We start from the raw sequence: 25,625 nt of genomic DNA, 5'->3' as shown, positions 1-25,625 counted from the left end.
TTAACTAACACATATGCTTGTATCTAACTAGAGTTACCCAGAACCATATGAAAAGCAGGCGGTTTGTAGAAAAAAACTCCACAAAATACTCCACTAACATCTTATTCATTATCCATTCCATTAACGTACCATAGTGCCCTAGAGTGCCACCTCATGCTGCACAGGGAAATGGAGGGAAAGGGAATGCTGCTTCAGCTTCTGCACAGCGTAGTGGGGGGGGGAGGGAAATGCTGCTGCTGCACAGAGAAGTGGAAGGTAGGGAAATGCTGCTGCACAGGGAAATGGAGGGGGAGGAAATGTTGCTGCAGCTGCTCACAGGAAAGTGGGGGGAAGGAAATGCTGTTGCTGCTGCACAGGGAACTGGGATGGGGGGAGGGAAATGCTGCTGAACAGGGAAATGGAGGGGGAGGGAATGCTGCGGCTGCTGCACAGGGAAATGGAGGGGGACGGAAATGCTGCTGCTGCACAGGGAAGTGGGTTGGGGGGAATGCTGCTGCACAGGGAAATGGAGGGGGAGGAAATGTTGCTGCGGCTGCTCACAGGAAAGTGGGGGGAAGGAAATGCTGTTGCTGCTGCACAGGGAACTGGGATGGGGGAGGGAAATGTTGCTGAACAGGGAAATGGAGGGGGAAGGAAATGCTGCTGCTGCACAGGGAAGTGGGTTGGGGGGAATGCTGCTGCACAGGGAAATGGAGGGGGAGGGACTGCTGCTGTGACTGCTGATCAGGGAAGTGGGGGGGAGAAAATGCTGCTACTGCATAGGGGGCAGGGAGAGACAGATAGAAAGACAGACATGAGGAGGGAGAAAGAAAGTAAGATGGACAGCGGGAGGGAGATAAAGAAAGGAAAGAAAGCCACAGGGGCAGGGAGAGAGACAGAAAGACAGTAGAGAATGACACGGTGGTTGTTACCCGCGGCTAGCCACGAGTAGCTGCGGGTAACCCGCCGAAACGGGGAAGAAAAAATAGTGGCCTCTGCGGGGACGGGGACAAGGTCATTCACCGCCCCATGGAGCGGTGAATGAACTTGTCTCCGCAGTGAGGCAAGCAAGGATCGCGCGGTCCCCACCCGCCCGATCGCAGCGTTCCGCCATCTCCCTCCCTCCACTTCACCTTAGATGTAGAGCACTGTTCTTCAACTGCCGGTCCGCAGGAAATTTCTGCCAGTCCGCACAGGGCCGGCAAGATTAAGGGACAGGCGCAAAAAAAAAAAAAAGCCTCCCTCCTTTTCCCCTGCTCTTACCGCCCTGCTGCGGTTGCTAAAGCTGACAGGAAGTCTTTCCGACATGAATTCTGACGTCGGAGAGAACGTTTTGGGCCAGCCAATTGCTGCCTGGCTGGCCCAGAACGTCCTCTCTGACTTCAGAATTGACGTCGGAAAGACTTCATTTCGGCTTTAGCAGCTGCAGTATGGCGGTAAGAGCAGGGGGAAAGAAGGAGAGTGGCTTTTTTTTGAGTGGCAGTGAGGCAGCAGGCTGGCTAGGGAGGGAGGGAGAGAGGTAGATAGGCAGGTGGGCTTTGGGGGGGGGGACAAAGTGTGGAAGGCAGTGAGAGGGACATAGGAAGGAGGCACTGGGGGCACTAAAGACATGGGAAGGAGGCACTGGGGACACTAAAGACAGGAAGGGGCACTAAGGATATGGGAAGGAGGCACTGGGGTCACTAAAGAGATGGGAAATAGGTACTGGGGGCACTAAAGACAGGAAGGGGCACTAAGGACATGGGAAGGAGGCACTGGGGGCACTAAAGACAGGAAGAGGCACTAAGGATATGGGAAGGAGGCACTGGGGGCACTAAAGACATGGGAAGAAGGCACTGGGGGCACTAAAGACAGGAAGAGGCACTAAGGACATGGGAAGGAGGCACTAGGGGCACTAAAGACATGGGAAGGAGGCACCGGGGCACTAAGGATATAGGAAGGAAAGAGGGAGGGAATAGAAAGGGACAATTCTTGGGCCTGAGTGCAGAAAGAAAGAAATGAAAGAAAGGATACATAGACAGAAGGAAATGCAACCAGAGACTCATGAACACATAGAAAACAATGGACAGCTAAAGTCGAGCCAGCACGGCTTCTGCAAGGGTAGGTCATGCCTCACAAACTTATTGTACTTCTTTGAGGGGGTAAACAGACAGGTGGATAAAGGGGAATCCATTGACATCATTTACCTTGACTTTCAAAAAGCCTTTGACAAGGTACCGCACGAAAGACTGCTTAAAAAGCTGTGGAGACACGGGGTGCAAGGGGAGGTCCACCGATGGATCAAAAACTGGCTGGCAGACAGGAAACAGAGGGTTGGAGTGAAGGGCCATTACTCAGACTGGCATGGGGTCACTAGCGGAGTTCCGCAGGGGTCGGTGCTGGGACCGCTCCTGTTCAATATATTTATAAATGACCTGGAGGCGGGAACAAATTGCGAAGTTATTAAATTTGCGGATGACACCAAACTCTACCTCAGGGTTGAAACCATGGAAGACTGCGAAGATCTGCAAAGGGACCTAACGACGCTAGAAGAATGGGCCAAAAAATGGCAAATGAACTTTAACGTAGGGAAATGCAAGGTCATGCATGTAGGGAAAAAGAACCCGATGTTCAGCTACAAAATGGGAGGATCACTGCTAGGGGTAAGTAACCTTGAAAGAGACCTGGGAGTGATGGTGGACACGTCTTTGAAGGCGTCGGCACAGTGCGCCACAGCCTCAAGAAAAGCAAACAAAATATTGGGTATCATTAAGAAGGGTATCACGACCAGGACAAAGGAGATCATCCTGCCACTGTATCGTGCAATGGTGCGACCGCATCTGGAGTACTGTGTCCAGTATTGGTCGCCGTACCTCAAAAAGGACATGGCGGTACTTGAGGGAGTCCAGAGAAGAGCAACTAAACTGATAAGAGGTATGGAAAACCTCTCATATACTGACAGACTGAAAAAGCTGGGGCTGTTCTCCCTGGAAAAGCGGAGACTTAGAGGAGACATGATAGAAACCTTCAAAATCCTGAAGGGTATAGAAAAAGTAGACAGGGACAGATTTTTCAGATTACAGGGAACCACAAGTACAAGGGGGCACTCGGAAAAATTAAAAGGAGACAGGTTTAAAACAAATGCCAGAAAGTTCTTTTTCACCCAGAGGGTGGTGGACACATGGAACGCGCTTCCGGAGGCTGTGATAGGCCGGAGCACGTTACAAGGCTTCAAAGAAGGTTTGGATAGGTTCCTAGAGGATAAAGGAATTGAGGGGTACAGATAAGAGTAGCGGTAGGTTATAGGGATAGTCTGGGACCATTGCTCAGGCAATGGGCCTGATGGGCCGCCGCGGGAGTGGACCGCTGGGCGAGATGGACCTCTGGTCTGCCTCAGCGGAGGCAACTTCTTATGTTCTTAAATCACCAGACAGCAAAGGTAGGAAAAATGATTTTATTTTCAATTTAGTGATCAAAACATGTTAGTTTTGAGAATTTATATCTGCTGTCTATATTTTGCACTATATTTGTCTATTTTTCTATAGTTCCTGAGGTGACCGAGCTCGCGGAGATGGGGCGGAAACGGGGTTTTTAAATTTTAGTCCTAGTAGTTTGCTGGTCCACAAAATAATTCTTTTATTTCTGCCGGTCCATGGGTGTAAAAAGGTTGAAAAACACTGGTGTAGAGTATGATGGCTTTCTTTTTCGCCCAGCCGCATGCGTTCAAAAAGCCGCGCACGCGCGGCTGCTCAAGTTGATCAATCTTCTCCTCTCCTGCAACTTCCTGTTTCCGGTTGCATCAGAGGAGAATATTGAACAAATGAGCAGCCGCACGTGCGGCTGGGCGAAAAAGAAAGCCGGCATACTCTACATCTAAGGTGAGGTGGAGGGAGGGAGATGGCGGAATGCTGCAATTGGTCGGGTGTCTGCTGTTTTTGTATCACTGCCTGCCTGCGCTCACGTTCCAGATCCTCCTGTTGGTCATTGTACTGCAGCATCTGTATGATTATGTGCTCAGGTGGGCATTTTTAGTGTGCACAATTGACCTGATTCGAGCTATAGGTGAACATGGGGGACACGTCATTGCAAGGGAGGACAAGTCAATTGATTTATTTTATGTTCTGTTTTTACTACAGGGCAGAGGCACTGAAACAGATTCTTAGTGCAGTAGTAGTAGTGGCAGGACTCTCTTCTGTCTTCATGGTGTTTCGCGGTACTGAGGCTTATATGGATGCTGCGGGGACGGTGACGGGGCGGTGAATGGGATGGCAGTGATGGTGACGGGGCGGTGAAGGGGATGGCAGTGACGGTGACGGCGGTGACGGGGCGGTGAAGGAATTGGCAGTGAAGGGGACAGTGAGCAGGGGACGGGGCGGTGACGGGGACAGATTTTTTTCCCCATGTCATTCTCTAAAGGACAGACAGACAAAGGGGGCCAGGGAGAGAGACAGACAGAAAGACAGACAGCAGGAGGGAGAGAGACAGAAAGAAAGACAGACAGCGTGAGAGAGAGAGACAGAAAGAAAGACAGACAGACATATATTCTAGCACCCATTAATGTAACGGGCTAAAAGACTAGTATCAGTATAACCTTTTCAATCACAGAGGGCAGGCAGATACTGTAGGGGTCCAATGGAACTGCCCCTCACAATCAAAAATATAATATTGATGCACCATTCCAACTGGCAAGAACAGGGGTTGAGAACCCCAGATTTATTGAAGTTTGAGAGAAAGAGAAAAAATTATTTTCCATATAGATATGCTGGAGTTGTATTGTCCAAGAAAGGCATTAAGATCTGAAAATGTTATGAGATTATCTACAGAAAAGGAGAAGAAAATAATGCATGCTAGAGTTAGAAATTCAATGTTCTCAGTTGCAGGTGTGAAATTCTGGAACACATTGCCAAGTCAGTTGCACTTATGTAAGCCTAGAGATGCCTTTAAGAAATTCTTGAAGACACAACTATTTGTTGATGTGTTTATGTGAACGGATTGTATGATCAGTAGTTATGTAAGATCTGTGATATCTTTAGAAGTTGGAGGAGATTATTTGTTGATGGAATGATGTGAATAATTATAAAAATGGAGAAGAGTGGGTAGCAACAGCTTTTATTAGACATAAGGGGCCGGAATCTGGATAGGACGCCTTGTCTCAGAAGCCGACAGGCATCCTATATAGAACTGAGCCTAAGGCCGTCTAAAATAAACCCGATTCTGTAACTGACGTCTATGTTACAGACGCTGGTTAGAGAATCGGGTTATTGTAGACGCTACTAAGCTTATCGCAGAACACCCCCCCCCCCCCCATTGATCACCAACAGGAGGATGCCCAATCCCTCCTACTGGAACCCCACCCCCACCCCCGATCACCGACAGAAGAATGCCCAATCCCTCCTACTGGAACACCCCTCCGCCCCAATGCTCGACGGCAGGCGGGTGCCTAATCCCTCCTACTGGAACACCGCCCAGATTCAGATTCTAGCCACTAGCCCCCAATGTCTGTAATCTGAGGTCCTATCTCTAATTTGCACTGCTAAGGATAGTCTTGTCTTCTTTTAACTTGCAGCAATACTACAGGTTATTGCAGGGGTCTCCAAAGTCCCTCCTCGAGGGCCAAATCCAATCAGGTTTTTGGGATTTCCCCAATGAATATGCATTGAAAGCAGTACATGCACATAGATCTTATGCATATTCATTGGAGAAATCTCGAAAACCTGACTAGATTCGGCCCTCGAGGAGGAACTTTGGAGACCCCTGGGTTATTGTATGGAAATGTGAGCATTTTCTTCTGAAATTATGGACTACTTGAGACTGCTTTCCAAAAGATCATACTTGTTTTAATTCATTCTTAAGAAATATTATACATTCTGGCCTGTAGATGGCAGCATATAACCACTTGTCGTGAAACTTACATTTGAGAGAGTATGATGAAATCAAGGTCACAATCAACTGCAAAATAAAATGACCAGATTAGTATCTGGTTAATAATTGCCATAGACTGCACAAGTCTTCTAGTAGAGAATGTATGGGATGGTTTTTCTGCTATTTTCTGTAACCTGAAATACTTTCTTTAATACAGTGACATTAGGATACCAGTATTTATATGCAAACACAAACCTTGGAATTAATTTAGAACACATTGTGGGAGTAATTTTAGAAAGCACTTGAGCTTGTAGAATAGCATTCTACGTGCTTAAGTAGGCTCATAAAATTTATTAGGCTTGAGCAAGCCTGGGCAAAGGGCTGAAAGATGCATAGCAATGGGAGGCGTCTGGCACTGAGAGGAACTGGCAGGATCAAAATTTGTTTTGAAATCTAGTGCTACCAGTTATTAGTGCTATATACAAGGAGATTAAAAATGTGTATTAGACTTATAGGAAATAGACCAGAGTAGTTGAAGCACAGAATCTTCCTCAATGCTTTCTATTGGAGAATGTGGCGTGGTGGTTAAAGCTACAGCCTCAGCACCCTGAGGTTGTGGGTTCAAACCCATGCTGTTCCTTGTGACCCTGGGCCAGTCACTTAATCCCCCCATTGCCCAAGGTACATTAGATAGATTGTGAGCCTGCCGGGACACACAGGAAAAATGCTTGAGTACCTGAACAAATTCATGTAAACCATTCTGAGCTCCCCTGGGAGAACAGTATAGAAAATTGAATAAATAAACACTGTGAAAAGTTTCAGCCTCTGATAACCAGAGCTGGTATTGTGACATCATAATGCCTCATTCCACCAATGCCTAAGAGCCAACCTCAGATGTCACAATGGTTTGATTGTCCTATACTTGGCTCACTTTTGCTACATTTTGATTTCTTGAGTGGTGCAGTAGTTAAAGCTACAGCTTCAGCACTCTGAGGTTGTGGGTTCAAACCCACACTGTTCCTTGTGACCATGGGCAAGTCACTTAATCCCCCCATTGCCCCAGGTACTTTAGACCAGTGGTTCCCAACCCTGTCCTGGAGAACCACCAGGCCAATCGGGTTTGCAGGCTAGCCCTAATGAATATGCATGGAGCAGATTTGCATGCCTCTCACTTCCATTATATGCAAATCTCTCTCATGCATATTCATTAGGACATGCCTGAAAACCCGATTGGCCTGGTGGTTTTTAGACAGATTGTGAGCCTGCCGGGACAGACAGGGAAACATGCTTGAGTACCTGGATAAATTCATGTAAACCGTTCTGAGCTCCCTTGGGATAACGGTATAGAAAATTGAACAAATAAATACTAAGGTTCCTCCCAAAGAAATATCCCTAACCAAATATCCCTTCTCCAAAAGAAATCGCATGATATGACCAATAAGCCTTCTCCAGAGGAAAACCCACACGCAGAATAGCTCCGCTTAAAGCAAGATTGTTTCTCTTAAGGAAGCAGATGAAAGCTTGACTCTTCTCCTAAGCCTTAAATGGAAGAAGCGACTAACTAGCTAGTCACTCCCACCAGATATGCAGCACTTGTCGATTAACGCCTGCTCTAGCTGAAAATCATCTTCCTGCACTTTTTCTAAATTCGTACTCAAAGATGTAAATGTTGTAATGCCTCTGTATCGCTCTGTGCTATGGCCGCACCTCAAACACTGTGTGCCGTTCTTGTCACTGTATCTCGGATATAGTGGAATTAGAAAAGTACAGAGAAGGGCAACAAAAATGATAAAAGGGATGGGACAATTTCCCTATGGGGAAAGGCTAAAGCAGCTAGGGCTCAGAGGTAGGGTTACCAGATGTTCAGGAAAATCCAAACATATCTTCTTTTTAGAGGACTGTCCAGGTGCCTGTATGGATTTTCAAACTCAGGCAGATTGTCCGGATTTTGGAAGGCCCCCTAGCTTGGGGAACGCATCTGGAGGGCCTCTGAACATGCACAGATGTAATGACATCACACTTATGCGACGTCATCGTGTCACATCCTCGCATGCTCGGACGCCCTTCTATTACGGCCCAGACTCGGGGAAGAAGAGACGAGGTTTATGTGGGGGCGGGGCTGGGGCAGAATGGGGCAGGTCTAGGGGTAGAATAAGGCGGGACTTGGGGCAGAACAGGGCGGAGCTATGTGTCCTCTTTTTCATGAATAAATCTGGTAACCCTATTCAGGGCAGGGGATATGATAGAGGTCTATAAAATACTGTGTGAAGTGAAAAGGGTAGATGGGAATCGCTTGTTCACTCTTTCTAAAAATACTATGCCTAGGGGGCATACGATGAAGCTACTAAGTAGTAGATTTAAAACAAACTGGAATTTGTTGCCGGAAAATGTGATAAAATCAGTTAGTTTAGCAAGGTTTAAAAAGGATTTGGATAATTTCCTAAAATAAAATTCCATAAGCTGTTATTGAAATGGCTTGGGGAAATCCACTGCTTATTCCTAGGATAAGCGGCATGAAATGTGTTTTACTTCTTGAGATCTTGCCAGGTACTTGCTGAAAACTAGATACTGGGCTTGATGAATCTTTGGCCGGCCCAATATGGCAATTCTTATATTCTTAATTTTTCCTTAAGTCAATCACCCATGTTTTCTATCTTAACGCTTGTTAACTCTGTTTTATCTGTCTATGGGGCTCATTTTCAAAAGAGGAAAATATCCAAAAAGTGGCAAAAATGGGCAGATGTACATTTTGCAATCAGTTTCTGATGCACATGTCGAGAAGCAGAGTGTTTGCTGCTTTATTATCATGGACATTATTGACAAGGCAATAATAATAGGTGATGTTTGCTAAACCCCTTTGGATGATTATAACTCAGACTCCTGAAACAGGCCTTTTTAGGCCAAAACACGTACATGTTGAGTCTCAGTAAGAAACATTAAAGGAATTGAGCACCTTCACTGGTTTTCTTGCCTCTCTACTTTGGGAAGGTAGTATCTTCTGTTTCTTGGTTGTGTTGGATGTTTTTCTGCCATTATCAAACGTTTAAGAATATGGTCCAGGGCACAATTTGGACTAGACCTGTTTTAATAATGAATAAGTGCCAAAGAAGTTCCCTGACAGACCAGATGACTAATGGAAGGATATGAACATGACTCCCCTCACTCCCCAGTGGCCACTGACCCCCCCCCCTCCTTCCCTCCAAAAATGTGCCTGTATGATAGCCTTGGAAGCAGTGGTGAGTGGTATCGGGGGCGGTGGCGACCTCCCCGTCTTATAAAAAACAGAGTAAATTTTGGATGACCTGGGAAACTTATATACAGCAATTATCAGTCAGAGCACGCAATTTTGTAGTGAACTCATTCCATTTGTAATCAGAAAGTGAAGCACTATTTATTAGTAATATTTGGGAATGGGATGGGTGGAGGGGGTAGGGGGATGGGAAGGGAGGAGGGAGTGTTGGGAGGTACATTATCGTGTCTGTATTGTAATGATAATTGATTGTTGATTTTTTTTTATTTTATATATCTACAATGTATTAACTGAGTTGAGATGATATTCTTTAAGATTTTTGTTATCTATATTTTATTTTTAAAACTCAATAAAAATTATTGAACGATGGAAGCGAGAATTTATTTTAAACTTTATTGCTTGGTTTATAAAATCAACAACAATACGACTTGTGGGTAAGATGTAAATAGTAATTTTCTTCCTAAGCAGTACTTTCAGATACCTGTGCTGTTAATCACGAATGATTTCTTTTAAACAGCTTCAACAGGTTAAGGATATCATTCATTGAGTACTGCTTTTTAGTTTTTTTTTAGTGCCAATGCTCTGTGCACATACTTGTATTAGAATATAAATATAAATATAAAGTGATTTGTGCAAAGATATAAACTTTAAGACAGCACTTATCTTAGAGCTGTCCTAGCCCAACGGGACCCGTTTCGCCGATTCTTCGGCTTCTTCAGGGGTCGTGACACTTAATAACTAAAATAAAATAACATAAACAAGTGTAAAGTTTAAAACTCTATAATACTATAAATTATCTTAAAACTTTTTCAAAGTGCGGTACTTACTGGGCTGCTCTGCCTTTGATTTGTATAGCAGAAAATGGCGCTAGCATTGTCAGTAGGCCACGCATGCGCTATAACATTACCTTTGAAAGAATTCATCAGCCCAAAAGATGGAAAGATCTATAAAATTCAACATTTTCTAACCTGCTCTTCAGATTATATTGTCTATGCAATTATTTGCCCCTGCGAGAAGTGGTACGTGGGCATGTCCACTAGACCGTTTAAAATCAGGATCAGTGAACATAAATCTAATCTGAAATACGGGAGACAAACAGCCCCCTTGGTTGAACACTGCACTATAATGAAACGTAATTTTCAAGACTTAAAATGTTTTTGTTTTGACAAAATTGTATCAGATAGAAGAGGGGGAGATCGTAAAAGACTCTTAATGCAGAAAGAATTCGCTGGATTTTTAAATTAGGTTCTTTAAAACCAGCGGGCTTGAACACCACAGTGGAATGGAGCTCGTTCTTTTAAATTGAATTTCAGGTTTAAATTCAAATCTAATTAATGGTAATATGTATAATCATATTTGGCTTCTGTAAATTTATTTTCAATAGGCTCTAATTCATTATTAATGGGCTTTAATACAATATAGCAGTGTTTTAATTTAGATACAGAAGATAACATCAGCGCGAGCACGTCATGAATTTTTAATGAGCTTGCTGTTATAGCGCATGCGTGGCCTACTGACAATGCTAGCGCCATTTTCTGCTATACAAATCAAAGGCAGAGCAGCCCAGTAAGTACCGCACTTTGAAAAAGTTTTAAGATAATTTATAGTATTATAGAGTTTTAAACTTTACACTTGTTTATGTTATTTTATTTTAGTTATTAAGTGTCACGACCCCTGAAGAAGCCGAAGAATCGGCGAAACGGGTCCCGTTGGGCTAGGACAGCTCTAAGATAAGTGCTGTCTTAAAGTTTATATCTTTGCACAAATCACTTTATATTTATATTTATATTCTAATACAAGTATGTGCACAGAGCATTGGCACTAAAAAAAACAAAAAAGCAGTACTCAATGAATGATATCCTTAACCTGTTGAAGCTGTTTAAAAGAAATCATTCGTGATTAACAGCACAGGTATCTGAGAGTACTGCTTAGGAAGAAAATTACTATTTACATCTTACCCACAAGTCGTATTGTTGTTGATATCATAACTGAGAGACTTGTCCACATTGTATATTTGTTGTTGGTTTATAAAATGTCTCAGGGTGTTGCACCTCTTTATATGATCAGACTTATCAAAATCTTAAATTCTAGGTGTAGAATAAGAAGTAACCTGATACTTTCAATTCCTTCCTAAAATTGCTTATAATCTTTTCCACTAATTTTCCATATTTAGCAGCTAAACTGTAAAATAGTTTACCTTCTTATGTACTTGTGAAAACAAGCCAACATGGCTTCTGCAAGGGAAGATCGTCCCTAACGAACTTATTGCACTTGTTCAAAGGAATTAACAAACAAATGGACAAAAGGGACCCCATTGACATCATATACTTGGATTTTCAAAAAGCCTTTGACAAGGTACCCCATGAACAACTACTACGGAAACTGAAGAACCATGGGGTGGAAGGAGACGTACATAGATGGATCAAAAATTGGTTGTTGGGAAGATAGCAAAGGGTAGGAGTGAAGGGCCACTACTCGGACTGGAGAAGGGTCACGAGTGGAGTTCCGCAGGGGTTAGTGCTCGGCCCGCTGCTGTTCAATGTATTTATAAATGATCTAGAAACAGGGACAAAGTGCAAAGTTATAAAATTCGCAGATGACACCAAACTATTTAGTGGAATTAGGACTAAATAGGACTGCGAAGATTTACAAAGGGACCTGAACAAACTGGGAGAGTGAGCTAATAAATGGCAGATGAACTTTAACGTGGAGAAATGTAAAATCTTGCATATAGGAAACAGAAACCCGATGTACAGCTATATGATGGGAGGGCTGGTAATGGGTGAAAGTAGCCTAGAGGGGTACTGGTGGACAAAACAATGAAGCCGTCGGCACAGTGCGCAGCGGCCTCTACGAAGAACAGAATGCTAAGTATTATCAAGAAAGGTATTACATCCAGAACGAAGGAAGTTATCCTGCCGTTGTATCGGGCGATAGTGCGCCCGCATCTGGAGTACTGCGTCCAATATTGGTTGCCGTACCTTAAGAAGGATATGGTGATACTCAAGAGGGTACAGAAAAGAGCGACGAGATTGATAAAAGGTATGGAAAACCTTTCATATGCCGAAAGACTATAGAAACTGGGGCTCTTTTCCCTAGAGAAGCAGAGGCTTAGAGGGGACATGATAGAGACTTACAAGATCATGAAGGGCATAGAGAAAGTGGAGAGGGACAGATTCTTCAAACTCTCGAAAACTACAAGAACGAGAGGGCTTTCGGAAAAGTTAAGAGGGGACAGATTCAGAACCAATGCTAGGAAGTTCACCCAAAGGGTGATGGACACCTGGAACGCGCTTCCAGAGGGTGTGATAGGTCAGAGTACGGTATTGGGGTTCAAGAAGGGATTAGATAATTTCCTGAAGGAAAAGGGGATAGAGGGGTATAGATAGAGGGTTACTATACAGGTTCTGGACCTGATGGGCCGCCACATGAGCGGACTGCTGGGCATGATGGACCTCTGGTCTGACCCAGCAGAGGCACTGCTTATGTTCCGTTCAGTCAATTATGTCTCTTTCCACCCTGCAATTAAGACTATTTTATTTTCAAAATTTGTACTTTCTAAGCACTAGACTAAGCTAATGTTACTATTTTATTTTATTGCATTATGTTTTTATACTTCCTAGAATATTATTCTAGTATTTCTTAAAGTATAATCCACCTCAAACTAAGGGCTCCTTTTACAAAGCCACGCTAGCGATTCCCGCAGGGCATATGTGACGCAACCCGTTCAATTACTATGAACTGCATTGCATTTGCCACGCCAGGACCCGCTAACACAGTTTTGTAAAAGGGGCCCTAAAGTTTGGTGTAGGCAAAATTTAAGTATCGGTTCATGTGAGGGGTGGCAAGTCAAGTGCGCGCAAGACAAAAGCGCGTGGACAATTGCGTGAAGACAACTCAGCGCAAGACAACTTAGCTTAGGACAATTGCGCGCAGCAAACTACATGGGTGCATGCGCAGGAGATTTTAACAACACAGCACTGTGGTTAGAGCTACAGCCTCGGCACCTTGAAGTTGTGGGCCCAAACCCCATGCTGCCCCTTTTGCGAATGCATGGCGCGGGTTTGAGTGCCGGCAGCAGCAGTAACTGCTCCGACGCTAAAACCCACACTATGCGTTCATAAAAGATGGGGTTAATTCTCTACTGCCCCAGCTGCAATAGATAGATTGTGAACCCACTGGGACAGATATGGAAAATGCTTGAAGTACCTGTCTGTAAACTGCTTTGAATGCAGTTGTAAAACCATAAAAAGGCTGTATACAAGTTCCAATCCCTTTCCCTGATGTCATAATGCCCCATTCCACCAATAAGAGCCAACCTCATCAGTGATGTCACAATGGCTTCATTGTTCTATACTTGGCTCACGCCTGATATTGTACTGGAGGAGAGTGTGGGGCAGTGGTTAGAGTTACAGCCTCAGCCCCAGGTATATGGACAGATATGGAAAATGCTTGAAGTACCTGTCTGTAAACTGCTTTGAGTGCGGTTGTAAAACTATAAAAAGGCTGTATACAAGTCCCAATCCCTTTCCCTGATGTCATAATGCCCCATTCCACCAATAAGAGCCAACCTCATCAGTGATGTCACAATGGCTTCATTGTTCTATACTTGGCTCACGCCTGATATTGTACTGGAGGAGAGTGTGGGGCAGTGGTTAGAGTTACAGCCTCAGCCCCAGGTATATGGACAGATATGGAAAATGCTTGAAGTACCTGTCTGTAAACTGCTTTGAGTGCGGTTGTAAAACTATAAAAAGGCTGTATACAAGTCCCAATCCCTTTCCCTGATGTCATAATGCCCCATTCCACCAATAAGAGCCAACCTCATCAGTGATGTCACAATGGCTTCATTGTTCTATACTTGGCTCACGCCTGATATTGTACTGGAGGAGAGTGTGGGGCAGTGGTTAGAGTTACAGCCTCAGCCCCAGGTATATGGACAGATATGGAAAATGCTTGAAGTACCTGTCTGTAAACTGCTTTGAGTGCGGTTGTAAAACTATAAAAAGGCTGTATACAAGTCCCAATCCCTTTCCCTGATGTCATAATGCCCCATTCCACCAATAAGAGCCAACCTCATCAGTGATGTCACAATGGCTTCATTGTTCTATACTTGGCTCACGCCTGATATTGTACTGGAGGAGAGTGTGGGGCAGTGGTTAGAGTTACAGCCTCAGCCCCAGGTATATGGACAGATATGGAAAATGCTTGAAGTACCTGTCTGTAAACTGCTTTGAGTGCGGTTGTAAAACTATAAAAAGGCTGTATACAAGTCCCAATCCCTTTCCCTGATGTCATAATGCCCCATTCCACCAATAAGAGCCAACCTCATCAGTGATGTCACAATGGCTTCATTGTTCTATACTTGGCTCACGCCTGATATTGTACTGGAGGAGAGTGTGGGGCAGTGGTTAGAGTTACAGCCTCAGCCCCAGGTATATGGACAGATATGGAAAATGCTTGAAGTACCTGTCTGTAAACTGCTTTGAGTGCGGTTGTAAAACTATAAAAAGGCTGTATACAAGTCCCAATCCCTTTCCCTGATGTCATAATGCCCCATTCCACCAATAAGAGCCAACCTCATCAGTGATGTCACAATGGCTTCATTGTTCTATACTTGGCTCACGCCTGATATTGTACTGGAGGAGAGTGTGGGGCAGTGGTTAGAGTTACAGCCTCAGCCCCAGGTATATTAGAGAGATTGTGAGCCCACCGGGACAGAGAGGGAAAATGCTTGAAGTACCTGTCTTTAAACTGCTTTGAGTGTGGTTGTATAACTGTAAAAAAAAAAAAAAAGGTGGTATATAAGTCCCAGTCGCTTTCCATAATGTGTTGGCATGAAACAGCCTTGGCTCTGGATGTGAACTCAGATGTTCAATTTTAATTTTTGTTTTTACCCCACCTAAAAGTTTTATGGTACAGTTATGTATTTATTTGTGTAGGGCAGACACAGAAAATGGAGATACCTCACATTTGCAAGAAAGAACAATTTGTATCCTAAACATGGCAGTCAAGAGTTTCAAGGACTACTTTTTCAATAGATTGAAACGGCAGACTCGGGTAAGGATATTTATTTTCAACATTTGTGTGCGTTACTTTCTTAAGGACAGTGTAATAACACTGTGCTAACAAAGGGCATGTGGTTTAGTAAATGTTTAGCATGAATTTGTACCACACAAATAGTCAATGTAATAATGCATTTCACTGCTGAAAAAAAGTTCTGTGTAAAGGAAAATTGTAATGAGGTTTTGCGCAGAAATCATCCTTTGGTTTCTGTGTAAACAAAAAATGCTAAACTTTGTGCATTAAGGGCTGAATTCATTAAATGATGCTCAAAACTTTGCACTGAAAAAAAAAACTGGCGCTGAGTAGTATTTTATAAAGGGCGTTCTGGGACAGGCACCCTGTACAGGTTTACAGGTATATTAAGCATAATATGCCACTTACCTACCAAAGCTAACTCAGCGGTGTACAATTAAAACAACTAACATTAGAAAAGGAACTCCATTTTGCAATAGGACAGCTCCAGAAAAGAACACCCCCCGAACTTTAAAAAGAAAACGGTAAAATGAAAAACAATCACAATCTCTTCTCCACAGCTTCCTCCCCCCCCCCCCCCCCCCCAAGTATGAGGAGCCGCTGGAAAGTTCTCAGCCTAACCAAGAAGAGAATGATGTGGAGCCATGAAACTTAAAAGTTATTTCACACTTTTCTTGGAATATATCAGTCTTTCTCTGGTGTTGCACTGTATGAAGAGTCTGGCTTCTTGGGGGTTCAGTTGAATTTTTATTTCTATTTTCACATTGTGATTACTTATTCTAAACTGGGTGAGATCTGAGTTCTACATGTTTGAGACATGATTGATCTGTTGTAATCTGGTTTGATGTTCCAGGGTCACTGCAGTGTTTTTGGTACTGTCTTTTCCTAGGTACAGTAGGTGCTTGTGTGACTCATGGAAGTTACTGCTATTATGGTATGTCGGATTTACTCTGTAGGTCCTGAGTAACATTTGTAGTGTTTTATATTAGTTAAGTTCACACTATACCTGGTATTGGATTTTGGATTTGGATTCAGATCATATCTTTCTCAGTAATGGCTCAAGGCAAGTTACATTCAAGTACAGTGGGTATTTTTCATGTCCCTAGAGGACTTATAATTTTTAAGTTGAGCCCACCAGGACAGATAAGGAAAGGATAAGGTTTTACCTGAATGTAAAACCACTTAGGATATAAGTGGTATATAAATAAATTGCTTCCAACATACTGTGGCTGTCATGCATTGAATGGAGACATCAATTTAGGCAATGAAAAAAGGAGCTCTAACAGTACATTTTTATACCCTCAGGAGAGGACAGGATGAAAACTGATGAAGCGAGCTGTCTGTAACATTGCAGGATGCCAGATGTGATGGGAGCAATAAATTTCACTCGTGTGGTTCTTTTACCGCTGGGTGACGGAAATGACTGACATCAAATTTGAAAAAACTTTAATGTCCTGAATGTGCAACTCATATGCCATGGCCACATGTGGTTGCAAAATATGCAGACTATTGTGAATGTACGAGTAGAAAACCTAGTTGATGGGGGGGGGGGGAAATATGTGTTCTAAAACACAAGGTCAGGCGCAAAGGGAATAGGCTGAGCCGCAACATCAGGAAATATTTTTCTCACAGGAAGGCTGGTCGAAGCCTGAAACACCCTGCTGGAGTGGGTGTTGGCAGCTAAAAAATGAACAGAGCTAATTAGATTTTTTGGAACGGAGTTTATTGAGAAGTATCTCATACAGCTCACTAGAAAAGCAATGACTCCGTTATCAAGGGCATTTTGAGCCAGATTCTATAAACATCACCTAACTCGGTAGTCGTCAAGAAAAGCGGCCCCTACCACATGCGAATTAGGTAGTCGCTGAGAAAAGCAGCCCCTACCACATGCAAATTAAGGTAGTCGCCGAGAAAAGCAGCCCCTACCAGATGCAAATTAAGGTAGTCGCCGAGAAAAGCAGCCCCTACCAGATGCAAATTAAGGTAGTCGCCGAGTAAAGCAGCCCCTACCACATGCGAATTAGGTAGTCGCCGAGAAAAGCAGCCCCTACCACATGCAAATTAGGTAGTCGCCGAGAAAAGCAGCCCCTACCACATGCAAATTAGATAGTTGCCGAGAAAAGCAGCCCCTACCACATGCGAATTAGGTAGTTGCCGAGAAAAGCAGCCCTTACCACATGCAAATTAGGTAGTCGCCGAGAAAAGCAGCCCCTACCACTTGCAAATTAAGGTAGTCGCCGAGAAAAGCAGCCCCTACCACTTGCAAATTAAGGTAGTCGCCGAGAAAAGCAGCCCCTACCACATGCAAATTAAGGTAGTCGCCGAGAAAAGCAGCCCCTACCACATGCAAATTAGGTAGTCGCCGAGAAAAGCAGCCCCTACCACATGCAAATTAGTTAGGCATCGTTTGTAGCCTCGCTCCTAGTGGCGTCTAAATTTACTTAGTCACTGGTAGGTGCCTAACTCAATCCACACCCAAACTCTGCCTCAAATCTGACCCTAACCACGCTCATTTGCCAGTAGGCGCCTCGGAGTAGCCGCCTACATCAAAGTGGTAGGCGCCTACTGGCAAATTGATTGATTTATTTAAAAATTATTTTTAACCCGCTTACACCTAAGCGGTTCACAAAGATACATACGTGTATGGAATGACATAAAACGTGTATATATATACGCTACAATCATAAAATTTCACCAACAAATCATTTAGTGAAAGGCCTCTACAATTAAAATTGTTTGGGTTTTTTTTTAACTTCTTAAGTTTCTGCAGGTCAGGCAACAATTGAAGGGATACTGCCAGGTTATTCCATAACAGCAAAAAGAAGAAACACCAGGGTAGCGTATTAGCACTTCACTTCTTAAAAATGAGTTAAGCACTCTAGTATTGCAAGATCTTGCTCGGTTTCGAACAGTCACTATACTGCGGGTGAATTGGGCGTGATGCTTTTATTACGTTCACCCACGCTCAGCGTGAGATGTGCGTATTTTGTGCGCGCTTGAACTGCAAGTACATATATTGCGTTCAGCCACGATCAGTGATGCGACGCACATATATTGTGCGTATTTGACATATATGTGCTCATACTGCAAGACAACGCTCGTTTATCGAGTTAAAATTTAAGATGTCTTGCTCCGTCTTGCAAAACACTCGTAAATCACGTTACTCGCTATCTGAGGTTTGACTGTACTGAGAGATTCGTGTAAAGTTCAGGCATCAAAGAGAAAGGTTTTCAATTTCTTCCGGAATAAGGTGCAGCTGTTCTGATTGCGCTGATCGAGGTGCCTAGATGAAGGTGTCTTTTATAGAATCAGGGCCTTGGGTTTCTGTGGGAAATTCTTGCTTCTTTACAAGTTATATCTGTGAGAAATGAATTGGAAATGCCTTCATCTGAGGCTGGCTGGAATAAGGGAGCGCTGGCCTAATGATTAGTGCAGTTGGCTGGGTTCAAATTAGAGAATGACACGGTGACAAAATTCATCACCGTTCCCATTACCGCGGGAAATAATCCCATGTCATTTTCTAGTGTCTATTTCAACCTCAGTCCTTCTACACCAGCATTCTTCAAAGCAAAGCTTGCGGGTCAGTGGTTATGGCCATCCATACTCTGATTCTTATGGGAGCCAAGGAGCCAAGGATAATGAAGCCATTGTGACATCACTGATGTGATTGGCTCTTAGGCACTGGTGGAATGAGGCATTATGACATCACAATATCTGCTCTGGATATCAGAGACTGTCATTCTGTAGTGTCTGTTTCAACCTCAGTCCTTCTACTCCAGCATTCTTCAAAGCAAAGCTTGCGGATCAGCGGTTGTGGCCATTCATACTCTGATTCTTCCCTCTCGTCTTAAAGAATGACATGAAGATGGTTATCCGTGGGGACGGGAACGGTGATGAATTTTGTCACCGTGTCATTCTCTAGTTCAAATCTCACTGTGGCTGCTTGTGATCCTGTAACACTTATTCCTCCATTGCCTCTAGTACAGGAACTTAGACTGTGGGACTCGTAATCAAAAAAACCTGAAACGTCCAAAAAAATGCCTAAGTCAGCACTTGGACGTCCTAATCGCCAGGATGTCCAGGTACCGATAAAACCCTTTTTCTGGATGTCTAGCAAAATGTCTCTCCCTCTGTGCATTCAGAGTTCCAAGGGAAGTGCTGGGAGGCTTGCTAAGGGCGTGTTTCGGATGTGCTTAACTTGGAGGTCTTGCGGCAATAATTGAATCTTTTCTAAAATGTTCTGGATGGAACTTAAGACGTTCGGAGCAAGTCACGTTTCAAGTTTATTAGGTTTTTATATACCGCCTCTCAAGATTATCTAAGCGGTTTTACAATCAGGTACTCAAACATTTTCCCTATCTGTCCCGGTGGGCCCACAATCTATCTAACGTACCTGTTAGCAGTGGCGTACCTAGCATATGTGACATCAGGGGCCCATCATTTTTTGGCACCCCCCCCCCCATCTGTACGAAAAACATGATTTTTAGTAACAAGCCGCACATCACACATGAGTACCTAGGAAAAGGCAGCATCTTACATATGCAGTGAGAAATACAACATCAATACACCCATTGTAAAACTAAACAAGCCAGACCAGTACAGATCAATCCTACACCTTCAATCCTAACAGAAAACCATGTCTTTCGAACACACAGAACACAGAAAACACCTTCGCCTAGTATGGAATATGTCATCACAAACTAACTCCTCCCCCTTTTACAAAACTCTAGTGTAGATTTTATCCACGGTGGTAACAGCTCTGACGCTCATAGAATTCTGAGCATCAGAGCTGCTACCACCAAGGCTTACGCTAAAAAACGCTCCACAGTTTTGTAAAAGGGGGGATAAAATAGAAATACATCAACAAAGGTTAAATTGAACCAGCAAGAAGCTGGACTCTGCATACAATGCAACACCACAGAAACAGTGACACATATCTCCTAAAGCAACAAATAAATAGAAAATTTTTGTTCTACCTTTGTCTTCTGTGGTTTCTGCTTTCCTCATCTTCTTGTTACTCTCTTCCTTCCATTCACTGTCTGCCATCTCTCTGCCCCTATATGGCATCTTCTCTCCTTCTATGCCCCTTCCAGAAACTGTATGCCTCCTCCTTCCATCTCTCCTTTCACCCCCATTGGTCTGGCATCTCTCTCCTCTCCTTCCCTCTCCCACACCTCTCTTCTGCAATCCCTTTCTTCCCTCATTTTCCTTTTCAATTTATTTTCTGCATCCATCTAGATTACGTTCTTACTACCCTCTCATCAATTTCCTTTTTTACTGTCTACCTACAGCTCGCCACCTCTTTCCCTCACCCCCTCCAGTATTTCCCTAACTCAATCCTTTTCCCCCATCATGTACCCTCCTTTTATTTATCCCCTCCTTCCATCCTCTGCCCTCTTCTCTCTCTCCCTTCTCTCCACTTCCATCATCTGCCCCTTCTCTCTTTCCCCCCACTTCCATCATCTGCTCTCTTCTCTCTCCCCCTTCTCTCCACTTCCATCATCTGCCCCTCCTTTCATCATCTGCCCTCTTCTCTCCCCCACTTCCATCATCTGCCCTCTTCTCTCTCCCCCTTCTCTCCACTTCAATCATATGCTCTTCTCTCTCTTTCCCCCCTCCTTCCATCATCTGCCCTCTTCTCTCTCCCCACTTCCATCATCTGCCCCTTCTCCCCACTTCCATCATCTGCCCCTTCTCTCTCTTTCCCCCCACTTCCATCATCAGTCCCCTTCTCTCAATCTCTCCATCCACCACAGGCCCATCTTTCTCCGTCATCTTTCCGATTTTAACAACAAGATCAGCAAGCCCCCCCCCTCCGCGACAGCATTCAGCGGCATCGGCGCCCCCCCTCCGCGACGGCACTCAGTGGCATCGGCGCCCCCCCTGCCCCCCAATAGCACTCAGGTTCGGCCTCCTTCTCCCGGCATCAGCAGAACTTCAGATCGGCAACAGGTGCTCAGTCAAAAGCTTCCCCTGACTGAACTGCCTGGGCGGAAACAGGAAGCTGAGTCAGGGGATGCTTTTGACTGAGCACCTGATGCCGATCTGAAGTTCTGATGCCGGGAGAAGGAGGCTGAACTTGAGTGCTATCGTGGGACAGGGGGGCGCCGATGTCGCTGAGTGCCATCGCGGTGGGGGGGGGGGGCTCCGATGCTGCTGAGTGCCGTCGCAGCCCAGGAATTTTCTGGACCTGTCCGGCTGTGCACCCCCCCTAAGGCTGCACCCGGGGCGGACTGCCCCCCCACTCCCCTTTAGTATGCCACTGCCTGTTAGACCTGTTATACAAGCGTCTAAGTGCCACAAAGGGACACAAACTGACCAGATGACCATTGGATACATTAAGGTAAGACCGCACCCCCCTTCCAGCCTCCCCGACTGCTCACCAACCCTCTCCTATTCAAAAAAATTCTGAATGAAAGAGTATATGCCTCTCTCGAGAACAGCAGCACTTGGTATGGGAAAGTCTAGTAGAGCATCACACAGGTGTCTTAAGTAACCTGATGGATGGGCTAGTGAACCATAGTGAGAAGGACCCAGGCCCATAAGCCACTTTAACCACTACATTTATGGTGGAAAGTGTGAGCCCACCAAAACCAGCCAAAATTCTACTATATTGCCATATATGTGTCTCCTGTAGCCATGAGGGTAGACAGGTGGATCTAGTACAGGGCTCGACAATCCACAGCTCGTGAGCCACATGCAGCAATTTGGCCTCATGGTTGTAGCTCTTCTCAGAATGATAGATGCATTCAACTCGATCGTAGAGCCGCCATCGCTGTCACCCCTGCCAATTATTTTACCTCCAGTGTTGAGCTCCCATGGCTACTGTATCTCCCACACTTCTCTTGCTTCAGCGGGTTAGTGGCAGCAATTCATTCAGCTGCCTGCCGCTAACCCAGAAGCCTCTCCTCTGCCGCATCCCACCCTCTCTCAGAACTTTCTGTTTCTGCCTGGGTAGGACGTGATAGAGGAGAGTCTTCCGGGTTAGCAACAGACAGCTATAGGAATCACTGCTGACCCGTTCAGTGATGAAGAACGAACAGTTACATAAATTTTACTTTCTGTTGATATGACGACACATTTAAACCACTTGAATCAGAAGCTACAAGGTAGAGGTAACATTGCAAATACACTTCTGGAAACCATCCTTTCCTTTGAACGACAACTACTTTTGTTTGGAGAAGACTTGCAAAGTGGAAATCTGTTTCATTTCAAAACTTTAAAAAAAAAACTTTCTGGAAACTACTGGAAGTGTCATTGATAGCAAGTTCTTTCTGGCAACTATTACAAAAATACATGATTCATTTACTGGTCGCTTCAAAGATTTCAGAGATGAAAAGTTCATAAAACCTCTTGTGGCGAATGTCAATAGAATAAATTTTTTTGCCGTTTCCAAAAATTGGAACAGCTCAGTTTGAACTACAACTAACAGACTTGAAAAGCAAAGATGTGTGGTCTTCAAAATTTACATCTTTACAAGTGGAACTAGTAAATCTAGAAAGAAAAAAGGTGACTTTAGCCATGAATCACAAATGGACGAAAATTTCCAACTGTCGAAAGGAAGATCAATTGATTTTTGAAACTGTTATTGTCAATTCAGAATAGTAGTATTTGAAATTTGATGATTTTTGGGTTCACTTACGGTATTATTGAGTAGATGTTCTCCAACATGAATGATGTCAAAAGTAAGCTAAGAAGTCATTTTAATGATGTAAGCTTCGAATCCTGTTTAACACTGAAATCTTCCAGCTACTCATCGAACATGAAATAACTCTATGCAGAAATACAATGTCAAAAGTCTCATTAAATTGTTTTTCTTTATTTTCTGTAAATATTTGAAGTTTTGTTTTGGTGTTAAATGCATAAAAATCGTATCTCAAACCCCCTTCTCTACCCATTGCAGCTCTTTCTAAATCTTAGATCGGACATTTAGGATAAAATCTCTTTTCTTTAAAAAAAAGTTGCTGACCCCTGGTTTAATAGGTTGGGGGGAGTTTTGGAGGGCTCACCATAAATTAGAAGGGGTATATGGTGAGATGTACTTCTGGCACTCTTTATGTGAAGTTCATAGCAATGCCTTCTAAGGTGTTGGTAGGTCTGTGGCCAGTCTGTCACAGTGATGGCCGCTCCCACATCCAAGTGGTCTGGATTCAGACATTTTCAACTTGGATGTTTCTTTGGTCAAAAATGGGATCTAAACTTATTCATCCTAAGGGCTGGACAACCTGTCGGCCTAGATGTTCAAGTAGTCGATTTTCACAAAAAAAAAAGTTGGGGGGGAGGGGGGGGAGACATCTAACTGTTCAGCTTTTGAAAATGGATGTTTCTATGCTTCCGACTTTGGATGTTTAGTTGGAAACATCCAAATCAGACTTAGATGTCCTTTTCGAAAATGGCCCTCGGTGAGTTCACTAGAGACAGAGAAAGTTCCTGCATATAATAAATGTAAACTGCTTTGGTTATACTACAGAAAGGCAGTATATCAAATGCATTACCCTTTATCAATCATGTTCTAGAGAATGACATAGTTCCCTTTTCTATGGTTGTCCTGCGGTAACCGCAGAAAAACTGCAGAAATGGGCAAAAATTTTATGTTTACCGCAGGTGCAGGAACAAGTTTTTTTTATCTCTCCACAGGAACGGTAAATAGCTTTGATCCCATGGGGAACTCTCCCCTGATCACAGCTCCCCGACCATCCCTACCCCCCTTGGGGTTCCCACTCTCTTCTCCCCTCATGGGTCCAACAGCTACACACACACCCTTGCTCGTGGATCTGGCAGCGCCACCCTCCCCCCTCGCTCCTGGGTCTGGCAGCTCCAGCCATCTTCCCTCCTCCCTGCTGCTGGCATATATCTTGTAGAAGAGCAGCTGATCCCTACACAGGCCTGCTCGATGGTGCTCGTGGCCTTCCCTCTGCCGAGCACTTCCTTATGAAACAACTTCCTTTTTTTGCGAAGATAGGAAGTTGTATCATAAGGATGAACCCAGCAGCAGGAAGGCTGCAAACACCATTGAGCAGGCCTGTGTAGAGACTGACTTGCTCTTCTACAAGCTGGTATGTGCCTGCAGGAGGGGGGAGGCAGGCTGGACCATGAGGGAGAGGGGGAGCTGGAGCCATCAGCCCCAAGGAAGAAAGGGAGGGAATGCAAGGGAAAGCAGATGCTGGCACAGGTGGAATTGCTGGGTCAGGAGAAAAGGGCACAGGAGGAGGGTTGGGGCTGGAGGACAGGACACAGGAGGGGGCTGGGGGTGGATGATAGGGCACAGGAAGGGTGGCTGAGAACCAGTGGTCTAATCTGAAAGGTCAGCAAAACAACAAAAAAGGCAGGTGTCTTGTTAATTTCGATATTTTTTCTGGTTTTAATAGCTAGTATGCACAAGCCAGCTTTTCATCTGTGATTTTGGGGTAGGAAAATAGTCACCTTCTAGTAAGAGCTATTCTGCTTCTTGAGAATTTGTTATAGTTTGTCCATACCTAGTTGTGTCTTGTATTTTTGGTAATCTGAGTTTTCTTTTCTTGATTGGCCCAACAGGAATCAGCTCAGGGCAGATGAGTATTTCTGCCTGACCTATATGCTTGTTTCCTGTCGCTTCAGTGTTGTTCTTGTCCAGATTTTCCCTGTAATAATTTAAAAAAACAAAATAAAACAAAAACAAAACCTTTTTAAAACAAAATGGAACAACCCCCCCAAAAAAAAAAAAAAAACACACCTATATGCAACACTGAAAGCAAAACAAATTTATTTTTCCTGTATATCCCTACTTAGAACCAGCTTTGAACCATCTTTTTGAAAATGTAATTTTAAGATTATGTAAAGATGTTCAGATGATTTATGATTTTTTAAAATGTGTATTGCCATTGTATTTTGTTGTTTGTTAATTGCTGTTTGTTTACATTGGTCCACGCCTAGACCACAAATAATTTTAAATAAATAAATATTCCTAAGAGTGCACAAATTCTCCAAAGAAGGTGCAAACTTGTATATACATGTGCTCCATGCATGTATGTATGTTGTATAAAATATGCAAGTACATTGTAACTGCTTCCCTGCTGCACCCACACCCACACCATGCCCCTGGAAATGTATAAGGGCAGCATTCATGTAAGTACAATCGTATGCTGAAAAGTTCTCAGTCCAACCAACCAACTTCCTAAATTCTGAGCCTTATTTTGCCATTGGAGCTGAAAAGAGTGTTATCGTATTTCATTAAGTGCCAATTTGCAAAAACAAAATTCTGTTTTTTAACATTGTTTCAGATCATTGATTGACCCATATCAATGTCATTCTCTTCCTGGTTGGGCTGAGAACTTTTCAGCACCACCTCGTATGTGCCTTCTCAACAGTGCATGCACTTATATGAATGGGAAAAAAACTCGATTTACAAGTAGAAAAACGTCATCAGATTACCTCCTTAAAGCCACTTGTAGGCATAACAATAGAAAGTAAGCTAGGCTTGAGTTTCCTGTCTATAATGCTGCTTACAGGAACACATGTCCTTTCTTTTTCCCTGTTA

At 43.9% G+C, this 25,625-nt stretch overlaps 1 protein-coding gene across 2 annotated transcripts in view; it reads left to right on the top strand.

The window, feature by feature from the left end:
- The window catches only part of EXOC3L4 (exocyst complex component 3 like 4), a 125,323-nt gene that overhangs the window by 65,770 nt on the left and 33,928 nt on the right, over positions 1-25,625 (top strand). For both annotated transcript variants that reach the window (XM_033952148.1, XM_033952149.1), the window contains one exon: positions 15,013-15,130. In XM_033952148.1, the coding sequence (XP_033808039.1) occupies positions 15,013-15,130 (118 nt within the window). The remainder of the gene's footprint in view (positions 1-15,012; positions 15,131-25,625) is intronic.

This window comes from Geotrypetes seraphini, chromosome 7 (assembly GCF_902459505.1).
Source record: "Geotrypetes seraphini chromosome 7, aGeoSer1.1, whole genome shotgun sequence".
In the NCBI taxonomy this organism is placed as follows: Eukaryota; Metazoa; Chordata; class Amphibia; order Gymnophiona; family Dermophiidae; genus Geotrypetes; species Geotrypetes seraphini.
Note: the sequence above shows the minus strand (reverse complement) of the source record. Positions and strands in the feature narration are given on the sequence as shown.